This window comes from Nelumbo nucifera, chromosome 1 (genome assembly GCF_055504915.1).
Source record: "Nelumbo nucifera cultivar China Antique chromosome 1, China Antique-T2T, whole genome shotgun sequence".
NCBI classification, from domain to species: Eukaryota; Viridiplantae; Streptophyta; class Magnoliopsida; order Proteales; family Nelumbonaceae; genus Nelumbo; species Nelumbo nucifera.
The window spans coordinates 178,715,253-178,730,105 of NC_142649.1; the positions used below are offsets into that span (position 1 = coordinate 178,715,253).

The 14,853-nt window shown below is 41.1% G+C and overlaps 1 protein-coding gene across 4 annotated transcripts in view; it reads left to right on the plus strand.

The window, feature by feature from the left end:
• Nucleotides 1-589: 589 nt before the first annotated feature.
• Nucleotides 590-14,853, plus strand: part of LOC104600350 (4-coumarate--CoA ligase 2) — a 31,063-nt gene continuing 16,799 nt past the window's right edge. Inside the window, exons 1-6 of one of the 4 annotated variants that reach the window (XM_088895424.1) lie at nt 590-2,051; nt 5,790-5,988; nt 6,788-6,933; nt 7,028-7,095; nt 7,189-7,291; nt 10,233-10,976. In XM_088895424.1, the coding sequence (XP_088751550.1) occupies nt 978-2,051; nt 5,790-5,988; nt 6,788-6,933; nt 7,028-7,095; nt 7,189-7,291; nt 10,233-10,409 (1,767 nt within the window). In that variant the 5' untranslated portion in view covers nt 590-977 and the 3' untranslated portion in view covers nt 10,410-10,976. Of the gene's footprint in view, nt 2,052-5,789; nt 5,989-6,787; nt 6,934-7,027; nt 7,096-7,188; nt 7,292-10,131; nt 10,171-10,232; nt 10,977-14,853 lie in introns of those variants that run through there. The other 3 variants (XM_088895425.1, XM_010263244.3, XM_010263243.3) reach the window with 3 other exon arrangements.

Below are 14,853 nucleotides of genomic sequence, written 5' to 3' on the forward strand. Positions count from 1 at the left end.
TGAACTCTGATTGATTGGCCTATTTTTTATGTGAAAACTGTGCTTCAAGAAATAGAACATACTACAGAACTTTAATGAGATGATGATATTAAACATTCTTGTTGGTCCACATAACCCAACTTATAATCTTTCATTTTAAAAGGGTTATTTCTTGGTAAGTTATTGGTGGGCAGGAATCTACTCTCAAAAAAGAGTGATCCATGTTGAATTTTGATTTTTTTTTTTTGGGTATTTGCTTTGAATCATTATAAAGTAATAAGGGTAGGCTGTAGGTATTCATGGACAGGTATTAAAAAATTTGATAAGTTATTTACCGAGTTCACCATTTAACACCAAGTGTGGAGTAATCAGTAATGAGATCAAATCATAATTTAATGGATAGTAGAGGGGCATTTGTGGGATAGACAAATTAGAGGCCCGTGCACGTTAACAAGCGGCACATTAACGTAAGTGACACAAAATATATAAAATATTGAGAGAGAGAGAAAGAGAGAGATTGTCAGTAAAGGTTAGGTGGGTGAGAACAAAGAACCCAGAGAAGCTACCTCCTGACCCCAAGTTACCTACCTAACACTTCTTTCTTGTATTTAAGAAACATCAATCTTCACTCTCTCCGACCTTTCTTTGTCACTCTCATTCTGCCTTTCTTTCCTCTATTTAAGGGTTTCGATTTACTTTATCCTCCACGGTAATCCCTGAAAAATCAATAAGCAGGAAAAAAAATTAATGGTGGGATCATCTCAATTTCCAGTTTTCTAGAGCTATAATCTATTCTTTCATCAGTTGTTTCCATTCTTTAACTGATCGCCTTTCAAATTTTCAATTGTGATCTATATTTCTGGGTACGAACTTTAGCTTCTCTTTTGGTTCAAGTTTCTAACTTTCAATTCCAACTGGTCTCACACCTCTGTTTTCCACTGTTTTTCTACTTTTCTGAAAGTTCTTAAGCAATTCCTCTAAGAACTAGAACTGCAACGATGGCAACCATGGTTTCTGTTGCTTCTCCTGAGACCCAGCCACCACAAATCACTCCTTCAATTCACCCAACCAAGGACCCAGCAACAGAGACCTTCATTTTTCGGTCCAAACTCCCAGACATCCCCATATCTAACCACCTCCCTCTCCACACATTCTGTTTTGAGAAGGTGTCGGAGTTCTCAGACAGACCCTGCTTAATCACAGGTTCCAATGGCAGAATCTACACCTTCGCAGAAACCCATCTCATCTGTCAGAAAATAGCTGTTGGTCTATCGAAGTTCGGCATCAAGAAAGGCGACGTGATCATGGTCCTCCTCCAAAACTCACCTGAATTTGTCTTCTCCTTCATGGGTGCATCAATGCTTGGTGCAGTAACTACAACCGCCAATCCTTTCTACACTCCAGCAGAGATCTACAAACAATTCTCCACCTCCGGCGCCAAGCTCATCATCACCCAATCCCAATACGTAGACAAGCTCAAAGATCCCAGCCAGAAATTCCCCAAAATCGGGGAGGGTCTTACAGTGGTCACCGTCGATGACCCACCAGAGAACTGCGTTCATTTCTCTGTTATTTCCAACTCCGACGAACGGGAGCTGCCATCAGTATCAATTGATCCAGACGATCCAGTTGCACTCCCGTTCTCTTCAGGGACGACCGGATTTCCGAAAGGTGTTATCTTGACCCATAAGAGCTTGACCTCAAGCGTGGCTCAGCAGGTGGATGGAGAGAATCCCAATTTACATTTGAAGACAGAAGACGTTGTTCTCTGTGTTCTTCCCCTGTTCCACATTTACTCTTTGAACTCTGTTCTCCTCTGTTCTCTGAGAGCCAGGGCGGCAGTTCTGCTGATGCAAAAATTTGAGATTGGGGCACTATTGGATTTGATCCAGAGGCACCGGGTTACGGTTGCCCCGGTTGTTCCACCGTTGGTTTTGGCATTAGCGAAGAATCAAATGGTGGAGAACTTCGATCTTAGCTCCATTCGGATCGTATTGTCGGGTGCTGCTCCACTGGGTAAGGAGCTCGAGGAAGCTCTTCATAGCAGAGTCCCTCAGGCTGTCTTCGGGCAGGTAACCCGTTTCTTCTTAACTCTTAAAACGAAACTGAGAGGTAGAGGCACAGAGAGATAGAGCTTAATTTATATTTGGCAATAAAATCCGGGTATCGGGTGCACGACCCGTACAACGATTTTCATCTTTACTCACCTCGTTTTCAAAAGGAGAATTGGGACCCACAATCAAATGGGTCCTGCTATAAACATAAAAGAATTTAGGGTCCGTTTAGTTTACCGTTAGAATTGGAATTAGAATCAGAATGGTGTATTTTTCTTGCATGTTTGATTCAGGTTGGAAAATGGCCATTTCCTCAAACTGATGGGGATGAAAATGGGATTTCAATTTCACCCAACCAAAAAGTTAGAATCAGACCCATTCCAAACCCTTATTCTTACAAACCAAACAGACTCTTACAATGAACTGAAACAGCTTGGCAGCTGACATAGTATAAGTGTATAACACATTATATACAATCAGTGTAGCTTATAAATATTATCATTTTTAGTCAATTTTTAGATTTCTTATTTTAATTTTTTATTGGTCTACAAATGAATTGGATCGAATTCAGATAGAAATATTCTGAACCCAGTCTGATAAGAATCCAAGAGATCCAAATACGATGTAATAATAATATCCGGTAGATACGGAAGACAGAAATATGAATTCAATTCATTCATAATATCCAAATCAAATCTAATTCGATTATATATGAATGCATGTAATTGAATTGAATTGGATCAAATAATATCCCCGATTAAATTAATAAATGCACCATGTTTAATATAAATGAATTAGATTCGAATTCAAATCAGATTTAATCCCATCCATTGGCAGCCCTTTGATTTTTAATGGTTTTTTAATTCAAGGGTTCATGTGGAGATGTACTAATCGTTGGCTTGCTTATCTAATAAAATAACCTCAAATGGACTCTGAATTTGATATTTGATTTGATTCTAAATTTGGTTATTTTGGATTTGGATGTTAAATTTGCATCTGATTTATAATTGGATTGGATGCAAATTTAGTCCCACCTGATATTATTATTCAAAAAAAGGTTATTATATATGTATAATATAATTATGTATAAATATAAATCTTACGGTTTTTTATTGTTTAGTCCACTAAACTTTACTATAGTTGGAACAATAACAAGTTGGGGAATGAATCAAAATTCAAGGGAGATAGTGAGTCGTCGTATGTAGAATTGTTGGTAAATAAAACCTAAAAGCCTAATAAAATTCGTGATGTGAACTGAATTCTATATATCCCTAAATCTATCTTATAATTGATTAATTTCATATTTTATATTTACATACATTCATTATATATATAAACTAAAAATAATTAAAATTTTAAAATATTTTAAATTTTTTAGTCATTTTAAATACAATAAGATGATTGTAAATGAAATCTGAATCTGATACAAAATCCAACATGATAACTGGATATAAATATGGATCTAGATGTCTTATAAATTAGATGGGGTCCAATCCAAAACCGGTCCGTTGATATAAGATAAGAATATGTATCAATGGACCGAGTTTGGATTGAAACTAATCTAAATCAAAATGAATTTGGATTGATTGGACGGTCCAGACGTTGAATCGGACTGGTCCAAATTAGTCCAAAACATTCATTGGATTGGATTGGACTAAATCCAGTCCAATTGACACTCTTAGATGCGGATGTAGATGCAACTGGATCCAATCTGTTGAAGTCCTTAACAATATTATTGGTATGTATAAAAATATTTGTAAAGCGTAAGGATCAAAGTGAACTTGATCCAAAAGACCCTTTTAAGTCCCAACTCCCAACTGCATTGATGTGATAGCAATGACAACCAAGCGGGTTCGAGGCAGGGGGAGAACAAGATATGAATCCTTAAATTCTTTTTAAAAGTTGCTTGCTCCAATAAAAAGTTTGACTTAAAAAGAAAGAAAATGGTCTAAACTGATTAATCAATCACCAAGATATATGGTGTGATTGGTTAATTGTTCATGGGCCATGGGGGTTAGGGGTGTCCACAGTTCGGTTAACCGAACCATAGATAATTTTTGCAAACTGAACCATTTCAATTTCTTCAAACTAAAATCGAACCAATACCACCGGTTAACTAGTCTGGTTTTGGTTTTTTGGTTTATATATAAATATATGTATAATATTATATTATAAATAATAAATGATATATAATATATTATAAAAATATATAATGTATAATATATTCATAAATAGATTATTATAAATAATACATATTTATATATAATGTATCTATATTTATATATAATACATACAAAATATATGACATATATTTAAAATATATAAAATATACATATAAACATATATATACAGATCGAATCGATTAACTGTCAATTTTTTTTCTAGAGTAACTGAAAACCAAATCAATTCTTCAAATTCTCAAAAAATACCAAACAAAAACTAAACTAATCGATTCAATATTTGTATTTTTCAGTTTAATTTTTTTCAATTCGGTTCAGTTTTTTTAGTTTTTTGGATTTTCATAAACACCCTTAATGGAGTGTCCTCGAAAAGGCCATAACAGAACTGTCAAGCGCCAAAAGTTATTATGTTCTATCTAGAATTGTCAATCGATGTCAATATTATATTTGATGAAGGCCGCATATAAAGAAAAGAATCCCAATCCAACGGTTTCATGAATTGACACTCACACTATGCATCGACGGGTCACTGAAGCTAAAATTAAGTTTGAATTCAAATTCGGGTCCCAGACCAACAAACAATAATAAATGGAGGGGCGGGGCATTTGCAGCTGCCAATCTGCCATGAGAGTTTACTAATGGAGTGCAGTTAATATAATATGGCGGGTGTCATTTTTATGGTGGGCCTCAGCTTTTTATAATGAGATGTATTGTGTCGGATGAAGCTGGTAGGATATTGGAACTTGTTTTATTATGTTAAGAGAATTTATTGAGTATTTACTCAATGCACCTACTACTGCTACAACGTTGGGTGCAATCATACTTGACCCCTCAAACTTTCATTTGCGATAAAAACCTTTTAAATTTTTAGATTTCAACATTTCGTCCCTATGTTGATTTTTTCGTTGATTAATTTTCAAAAAGATTCTCATTTAACGGCTGTGTATTAATTAAACATTTTTTAAATTTCTAAATTATCTTTTTCCTTAATTTGTGGGATTATTTTTTTTCTTTTCTCGTATATATTTGTATAAATTCTTTATTTATGTTTTTTCTTTTTTCTAATCCAAAGTGGGCGTGAAAGAGAATGTGCTTTCACCCACATGAATTTTAAAAAGGAATTTTAATAGGTTAATTTCTTCTGCCATTCTAATTTCTAGTTATAAAAATTAGAAGGGGTCAAAGTGTTAGAATCTAATGGTTTGTTTGGTTCAAACAAAAATTGAAATGAAAATTAGAATCAGCAAGATTGAGATTTCATTTGACAAGGGAGGGGCAGGAATAAGGGAATGCCATTCCAGTAGGAATGGGTATGGGATTCTGACTCTGCCCAACCAAAAATAGCTGGAATCAAAATAATCCATTCTGATTTTGATTCTAGACCCCTATTCCTGCAAAACAAATGGAGCCTAAATATTTATTGCAAATAAGAGGTCGGGGTTTAAGTATCACTACCCACAAAATACAGGGTGGTAATCTGAATTTACCCTATAAACAATGCTTTGCCAAATTTACTCCAATCTTGAAAAAGGTTGGCCAGTTTCCACTAATTTGATTGGGTGGCTCGTTTATGCAGGGTTATGGAATGACAGAGGCCGGGCCAGTGCTGTCCATGTGCCTTGGGTTTGCGAAGCAACCCTTCCCAACCAAGTCTGGTTCATGTGGCACCGTTGTGAGGAATGCGGAGCTCAAGGTCATCGACCCAGCAACTGGTGCATCCCTCCCGCACAACCAACCCGGCCAGATATGCATTCGTGGACCACAGATCATGAAAGGTCAGTCCACTTCTCTTATTCACCCACCTACTAGTTTAGGGTGGTTTAATTTGTTTGTTGGTTCGTTCCAGCAGAGATAAGGATTCAAATCCCTTTACCACCAACTTTGAGGGGGTAGCTATGAGTCAACCGGATGGTTGACGAGGCCTTTTGTTGGTTATAGTGGAGACTTGGGATTGAATTCCACTTGCACTTAGGTTGGGGATGGGCTCCTCTTCGGCGTTGTATACCCTTAAAAAAAAAAAGAAAAAAAAAAACTTTGAGGGGCATATGAATGTGGTCTGCACTACTCAAGGGCCTTCATGATAGGGGTGTCAATGGATTGGTTTTGGGTTGGACCCCATCCAAACCAAAATCAATTTGGATAGATTGGATGGACCAACAAGACATATTGAATTGGAGTAAACCAGACTTAACGGTCCAAAATATTTATTGAATTGGATTGGACATAATCCATCTATAATAAATTTATATTAGATTGGGTTGGATTGAACCAATATCTGATCCATTGGTATAGGATAAGAATATAGGTGTGAATGAATCAGATTTGGGTTGGAATCAATTTAAATGAAAATAATTTTGAAGAGATTGAATTATCGAAACATTGAATTGGATCGATCCAAAATAGTCCAAAATATTAATTGAATTGGACAGAACCTGGTCAGATTGGACCAAATCCGATCGGATTGACACTCATACTTCATTGGGATCCGGGCGTATCATCAAATAACAAAAAAAAGAAATTGATGCATGGGCCATGGTTGATGAAATATATGTTTATATGCTCATTTATTTGCAGGATATCTAAATGATCCAGATGCCACAGCATCCACCATCGATGTTGATGGCTGGCTCCACACAGGCGACATAGGCTATGTAGATGATGATGAAGAGGTCTTCATTGTTGATAGAGTCAAGGAGCTCATCAAATTCAAAGGCTTTCAGGCATGCATTCTATCTTTTCTCTCTCTCTCCGAATATCACAAAACAATAACCATATCAAACTCATAGTTGAACTGTGTTAATAATCCGAATATAGGTCCCGCCAGCGGAGCTTGAAGCCCTTCTTGTGAGCCATCCATTCATTTCTGATGCTGCGATTGTCCCGTAAGCGCATTTGACCTCACATTTAAGCACACCTATCAACTTGTTTCCCATTATACATTGATTTTGAATTGCTTCTGCGTGTATTACTACCAGGCAAAAAGATGCTGTCGCCGGTGAAATTCCAGTTGCATTCGTCGTCCGGTCAAATGGTTTCGATCTTACAGAGGAGGCCGTGAAAGAATTTATAGCCAAACAAGTAAGTGCAAACTCTCTTTCAATTTCACTTTGATAATAGATATTATATATAACCATTGAGAAGGAAAGGAAAAAAAAAAAGTAACTTTTTAGGAAGTTACTCTGGTAAATGCAATTATAAGGGTAAGTGCATTTACTCCTATTGCTTTATTTTGTACCATAAAAGAATCATTATTAAAAGGAGTAATTTTGTTCTATCTAAGTGTTGTTAATTATTCTTCTAAGTAGAAAAGTTATTTATACACATAGGATATAGGTATCAATTATTTGGGTAAATCATACCTAGAGAAAATAAAATTTTCATAAATCCCACATAAATATGAAAAAATAACATAATTAATCAACTTGTCCATGAGCTATATACACAGACACCAATATGTTTATTTATTCTCATGGTATAGTTCTTTTTAGTAGCTATGTTTGATTAAAATTTTGTTTTAAAGAATTACAATTTGAAGAATAAGTTTTGAGTCAAATATGATTCTTTTTTTTTGAAACTAATTTGTGTAGCTCTGAAGAATCAGTGCTTTGTAGGGATATCACAAGATTGGGTTTGGTATGAGTTTGCCTCCACCCTAACTCGACCCTACCCGACTCAATAACATGCATTCCCAAACCAACCCCAACCCTATAGGGTTCGCCTTTCAATTGTATTTTTATAACACATTTTGAAAACCTAAAAGTCATTAATGTAAACTGGAATTTGGTTTATAAGTTCTAGTGAAGGAGAAAAACCAAAATAAACAGAAAAAAAATCCTAAATGTTTAGGTTATGTTTGGTTTGAAGGAAAAGATAAGGAAAGGAAGGGAAAGACAGAAACCAATACAAGGTTTGTAAAAATTTCCCTACCTTTCCCATCTTTTCCCTATTTTTTTCCTTCAAACCAAACATAGCCTTAAGGCTATGGAGTTTGATGTCATAGCAAATTACAAGAACACACTATTTATGTAGGGGTTACATAACTGGGCAAGGGAGGTCAGCCAAACCTAAACCCACCTCAAACTCCACTTTGGTTAAAGAATCAAAATCCCAAGTTCCTAACCTGACCCTATAGAATTGGGTCTAGCCATGTTTATCGTTTAACCCTACCCATTGACATCCCTAGTTCTTAGAATGAGTTTGGCATCTCAAGTGATGACTTTCATACATCAAAACTTTAAAATGACTCTTAGAATAAAAAAATTCATCGGGGTTAATTCTTTGAAAACATGCCAAACACAACATAGTGGCTGTGGGGAAATCTTGGTGACTTGATCAAATAAAGTAGGTAGCTTACTCTCTCCTGGAGTCCGGATCGATTCAAGAACCAAGTAAGAAAGGACTCGATTCAAGAACAATAAGCTGCTATCAGGAGAATAAAGCTAGCCTGACACAAAGGGCCGCTTTACCTGGAGTCCGGATCTCCTGCACAACCATTCCTAAAAGTGTTTCCTATACATCAAATGAGAATCAGCACTCTCTCATGCTTAAATTTCGCATGTGCGAGTGGGAATAACGGACGTTTCAAACGTCCTCCCTGATTTTAATATATTAAAATTTTAACACAAACAAAAAATGAGTTAGGTTTCTTTTTCCTATTTCCTTCCTCTTGAATTTTGTCAACCATAAAACAAATCAATTCACAATGCCTCCTAATTAATTTTCATTATTCTATCATCATCAACTGTAGTTTCAATCTTATAAATCAATTGGTCCCTATTTAAGTTTAATTTGTTTCTTTCGCTTCATTCTGGAGCTTCTCTACTGCAGCGGTACTTGCCTAACTTAGGCTTCCCAAAAGTAGTCGGGTCTGCCTGATGGGTAACCTTTTTTTGTCTAACAACTTTCTTACTGGTCCAATTCCTTCCGGCATAGTAAACTTATCTCAGCTTGCCAACATAAGTCTCTACAATAACCAGTTCACTGGAATCCTTCCCCATGAAATAGGCAAGTTGGAAAATCCAGAACTTCTTGATCTGAGTGAAAACCAGCTGCAAGGAAACTTGCCTCCCACCATAACCCGTTTGAAGAACCTGGTTTACTTCTATGTTCATTCTAACAACTTCTCTGGTAGTATATTTGATGATTTTTGGACCCATATCTCTATGGAATAATGTGAGCTTCTCTTACAATAATTTCATAGGCAAGCTCCCTCCTCAAATTTGTATAGGAGGACAGCTTAAATACTCCAGTACTAGTGCAAATAGATTTGTTGGGTCCATCCCCCAAAGCCTTAAAAACTGTATAGGCATAACTAGAGTCCGTCCAGAGCATAACCTTCTTGGTGGTTATATAGACTTCACATATAGTGATAATCGATTGTCTGGCGTCTTATCAAAGAATTGGCCAGATAGAGTGTTCGAGTCTCTGGTTCTTCCGTGTGTCTGGTAACATGATATCAAGTCAAATCCCAGGGGAGATTGCAAGGTTGAAATATTTGCAAGAGCTTCATCTCTCTTCAATTCAACTGGAAGGAGACATTCCTGTGGGGAATTTCAGTTCAGGTCCACTTGTATCCAAACTAAACTTGAGTAACAATCAGTTTTCTGGGCAGATACCAGCAGAGATAGAAAGGGTGCCAGTGGTACAAATTCTGGATTTGTCACAGAACAACTTAAGTGGGCCAATACTAGAGGAACTTGGAAATTGTCAAGAACTAATATCTCTGGAACTCACTGATAACAAGTTGAATGGGACAATTCCACTCCGGGTTGGGAAGCTAGTAACCTTACAATCTATGCTTGACCTCTGCCAGAATTGTCTTACTGGAGAGATACCACCACAGCTTGGAAGTCAAACATCTTTAGAAAATCTCCATCTTTCTAATAATAGGCTTTCTGTTTCTGGTTCCATATCTTCAGCCCTGCAAGATTTGAGGAGTCTTCAATTTGTTGATATATCAAATAACAATCTTGAGGGTCCACTTCCCAACATTAAGGCCTTTCAAAATGCTCCTCTCAAGGCATTGGCAGGTAATCTGGTTTATGCGGCACAAAGGCACAAGGTTTGCCTCCTTGTAGTAGTAGTAGCAACACCTGTACAAACAGGAACAAAAGCATTGGGCAGATTGTTGATAATCATACCTCTCGCTGATGCAAAGACATATATGCTGATGAAGAAGAAGAAGACGGGAAATTAGTTTTCAAGGATATAGTAATGGCCATTGAAAATTTCAATGAGACATACTGTTTAGGGAAGGGAGGACAAGGGAGTGTATATAAAGCAAAGCGTCCCGGTGCTGTTAATTGTTGCTGTAAAGCGCCGTCGTTCATCCATATCTGATGAAATACGAGTACCTGGAGAGGGGAAGCTTGGGCAGTTTGCTAAATGACGATGAAGAAGCAAGGCTCTTGGACTGGGAGAAGAGGCTGAATGTTATCTCATTCCTGATTTTTTTCTGCTCAGTTCTGTAAATTCTTGTTTTTTATTTGAACCAAATAGGTAAAGGAAACCTAACTCATATTTTTTATTATTTTAATATATTAAAAACAGAGAGGGCACTCTCTGATTTGATGTACAAGAAGGAAACTCTTTACCAAGGATTGTGGACTCCTTTTATCTGAAGCTGTGATCATGTGCATTTGAGGACTTCCTCCTTTTTGCAGTTAAAATGTTCCTATAAATACTTACTGAGTTATTAATTGTAAAATGGAGATAATTTCTTAAAATAAGAAATGTCAAATGCAGCTTCTAATAAGAAATAGTAATGGGGACTTAAAGGGTCGTTTGATATGGCTCAAGTGGCTGAATTTTATGACTTAATGCTTTGTTTTTTAGTGGATAAAATAGTTGAAGATATGTATAGCAATTAATGCAGCTTCATAAGTCATTCAGTTTAAGCCGTTTCAGCTGTTATCAAATGGCCCTGCACTTATCCCCCTTATTCAAGCCATGATAGGATCTCTAATTCCAACTCTGTTGGAGAAAACTCTTTACAGCCACCCTTGACAAAGATAAGGTCATTTAAGCTTTACTTTACATTAATTATGAGAATTAAACCTAGAACCTCCAATATTGTAGTCCTCCACTAAAACAATTAAGGGTCTGTTTGATTTGCAATCGGAATGGTCTGTTCTCATAATCTGTTTGATTCAAAAAGGAATGAGAATGGGAATTAGAATCCGTAAGAATAAGATTTCATTCCTGATGAAGGGAAATTTGGCCCGACCTCGCCATCACTCGACGCGTGGCAAAAGCAAACAACTCGGGGCAACAGAGCGCCCAAAACACAAGCACCAAAAGAAAACCAATAGTCCAGGAGCACGAGCTCCCTACTAGGAGCCCGAGCTCCCTACTAAGAACCCGAGCTCCCTGCTAGGAGCCCGAGCTCACTACTAAAGACCCGAGGTCCCTGCAAGGAGCCCGAACTCTCTCGGCCCTAAACCTCACAAGGCCGTAACCCGAGCTGGCCCATGGCAGCTTGGAACACTCCCCAAACCGAACTCAAGACTTTATCCCCCCCGTTACTCCGACACTTCGCCTCCGAAACGCCAGACTGACCAAGCGTACCATACCTGACACCAAGGATGTCCGTTTCCAAGGGCGGCGCACCTAACTGGTTTGGGATCTGACGCTTGATAGCTGCACTTCAAACGGCCTCCTGCCACCGCCACCTGCCACCGTCGTCACCAGCCGCAGAAACGGCTCCGACAAAAGGAGCAGTGGCGGTTCTGCCCGGCCAGAAGGGATGACATCCAAACTGGCAGGAGCTCAAAGATAGTCAGGCCCGATCTGACAGAAGCCTGGAAGTGAGTGCGCGAGGTGGTTATAAAAGGCTCCCTACCCCCCAAGAACAAGGTATGCAAACTTTGCGCTATCTGGTTTATCTTAACTTTGAAGGATTCTAACTTGAGCTTCGGAGCCTCTACACCGGGTTCTCCCCGGAGCTTCTTCATCTCCCCCGTTTCAGGTCCCCAGTTACTCAATTCAGAGGCAAGGTCGTTGACAGGTAAGACCGGCCGAATTGCGCATCATCAATTGGCGCCGTCTGTGGGAATTTCGCTTCAAAAAGCCTCCCTCCAAACTCTCATACCCCCTTTTTTCTTCTTCAAAAAACCCAACGCTCATGGCCTCTTCCAGCAACGCCGTACGCGGCACAGAGGCAAACACCACCGGGGGACAGCTTCAAGTTCCCGTGGTGTGCGTTGGACAGTTCACCATCCCCCTTTCGGTGGATGGAATCCCCAGTTTAAGTGCGCCACAAGCAGTGGCGCCCATAAACCTTCCTGCCACAAGCATCCCCTATCCTCCCCCTATTGAGACAACCTTTACTAAACCGACTGCCGTCCCCCTGGCAGCCAGCCAAAACCGATTGGACGACCTGATGCAGTGCATGCGGGCAATGCAAGCCCAAATGCAACAGTTTCAGCAACACCAGCTTCACTAGCACCAGGTGCTGCACAACATCTTCCAGTATCACTATCAACAGCAGTTCCCCCAACTGCCACTGAACCAAGCACTACTTCCACTTCGCCACCCCGCTCTAAGGCCGGCCAAGGCCTCCCCGCAGGATGGACGCCCCCACCAAGGCAAGGTCTCCAGGCCCCAGAACCCCCCTAATAGCCAGGCCTCTTCCCCAGGCCGAAGAGAGAAAAAAGTCATCCCCGCCTCGCAGCTCGCAGGCGGGTCGGGCACCTCACCCGCGAGACTGGCACCTCGGCGCTCCAAGCCCGAGTTCCCACTTGTGAGAAACCGATTCAGCGCACTGGCAGCAGCGGATTACCAGCATTCTGGGCCCATCGAGCTCGGCAGCACGGAGGCCAGCAGTGCGAGTACAGGGCCCACTCAACAGCGAAGGCGCCAGCGAAGTCGCCAGCGAAGTCGCCGAACCGCCACCCGTGTCCTGTCAGAGCTCAGAGGCAAAGAGACGACCTCGGACGAGGCAGGAGTCACCCCGATTCTCTCAGTTCCCTCCCCCCTCGCCTCAGAACTCCTGGCAGTCCCCTTGCCTAGAGATTTCAAGCTCCCGCCTCTGGACAAGTATGACGGGTCCTTCGACCCCAACGACCACGTTGACGCTTTCCAGTCCCAAATGCACCTTGCCAGGGCCAGCGAATCATGCATGTGCGTGGCCTTCACCACCACCCTCCGGGGGGTAGCCCGCACTTGGTACAGGAACCTGGCCCCCGGGTCGATAAAGTGCTGGGCTCAGTTCGTGCAGGTCTTCACCGTACACTTTGTCACCAGCAAACGGTGCCCCAGAGCAGAGGAAAGCATCTTCGGAGTAGTCAAAAGGGAAGGAGAATCCATACGGGGCTACATCAAGCGATTCAACGAACTATGCTTGTAGATACCACGGTTAGACCCCGCGGTGCAGCTCGCGGCGGCAAAAAGAGGGGTAGCACACAAAGAATTCATATGGCACATGGTAGCTAACCAGCCCGCAGCCGTTGCCGAATTCCTCAAGCTCGCGGACAAGTTAATGAGGACAGAGGAAGAAATCAACCAACGAACCGAGGGCGGAAACGAGAAAAGAAAGAGGGAAGGCGAGCCCTCTAACCCAGTCGATCGGAAAAACCCGGCCTGAGAGCCGAAGCCGAACCAGTCATTCCGAGCTCCCCTAGCAGTTCGGACGGATTACACACCACTGAACACAAGGCGGACCGAGATCTTAGTGACGATCAAGGACGCCCCCTACGTGAAGTGGCCACCTCGCCTAAAGGGAAATCCGAACGAAAGAAACAAGAATTTGTATTGTAGTTTCCATAGAGATCATGGTCACAGTACCGAGCAGTGCAATAATCTCCGGGACGAGATAGAGGGGCTCATCCGTCGCGGATACTTGAGAAACTTTGTCCAGCACAATAATAATAACAATAAGGCAGACTGGCCAGGGGAGCACGAAAAGGATGCCCCCAAATCTAGCAGCAGGCCTACCGAACCATTACAGCGACAGCCTCCGGTGGAGAGGCCAGTTCGGGGAACCATCCATGTAATTGTGGGAGGTTCGGTGGTAGCAGGGTGTACCTCGGCAGCAGCTCAGCCTTCAGTTCGCGAAGCGGCCCTCGAGGAGCGGAACCCTCCAAAGAGACCAAAGACCAAAGAACCAATCTTCTTCACGGAGGACGACGCGCGAGGAGTCCGCTACCCCCACGATGATGCGCTTGTCGTTAAACTAAGGATCAGCGACTTCAAGGTCAGACGCGTACTTGTAGATTCGGGCAGCTCGGTGGACATCCTCTTTAAATCAGCGTTTGACCAGCTACAGCTACGGAGGAGTGAACTAAAGCCCGCGAACACTCCCGTGGTGGGTTTCAGCGGAGAGGAAGTCAGGCCCCTCGGGAAAATAACAGTACCTGTAGAAGTCGGCACATGGCCTTGTGCGGTCAGACTCAACCATGACTTCCTGGTGGTCGTGACCCCCTCCCCATACAATGCCATAATAGGGCGGCCGATCACGCATATCCTACGGGCGGTGGTCTCCACCTACTATTTGGCCATGAAGTTCCCTACGGACTTCGGTGTGGGGGTAGCGCGGGCCGACCAGCTCGAGTCCCGCAAGTGTTATGTTGCCGCCCTGAAGGGAAAAACCAAGGCAGCCGGCGACCTCGATCTGGAGTGGCCTGCGGAGCAAGGCGAGGAAC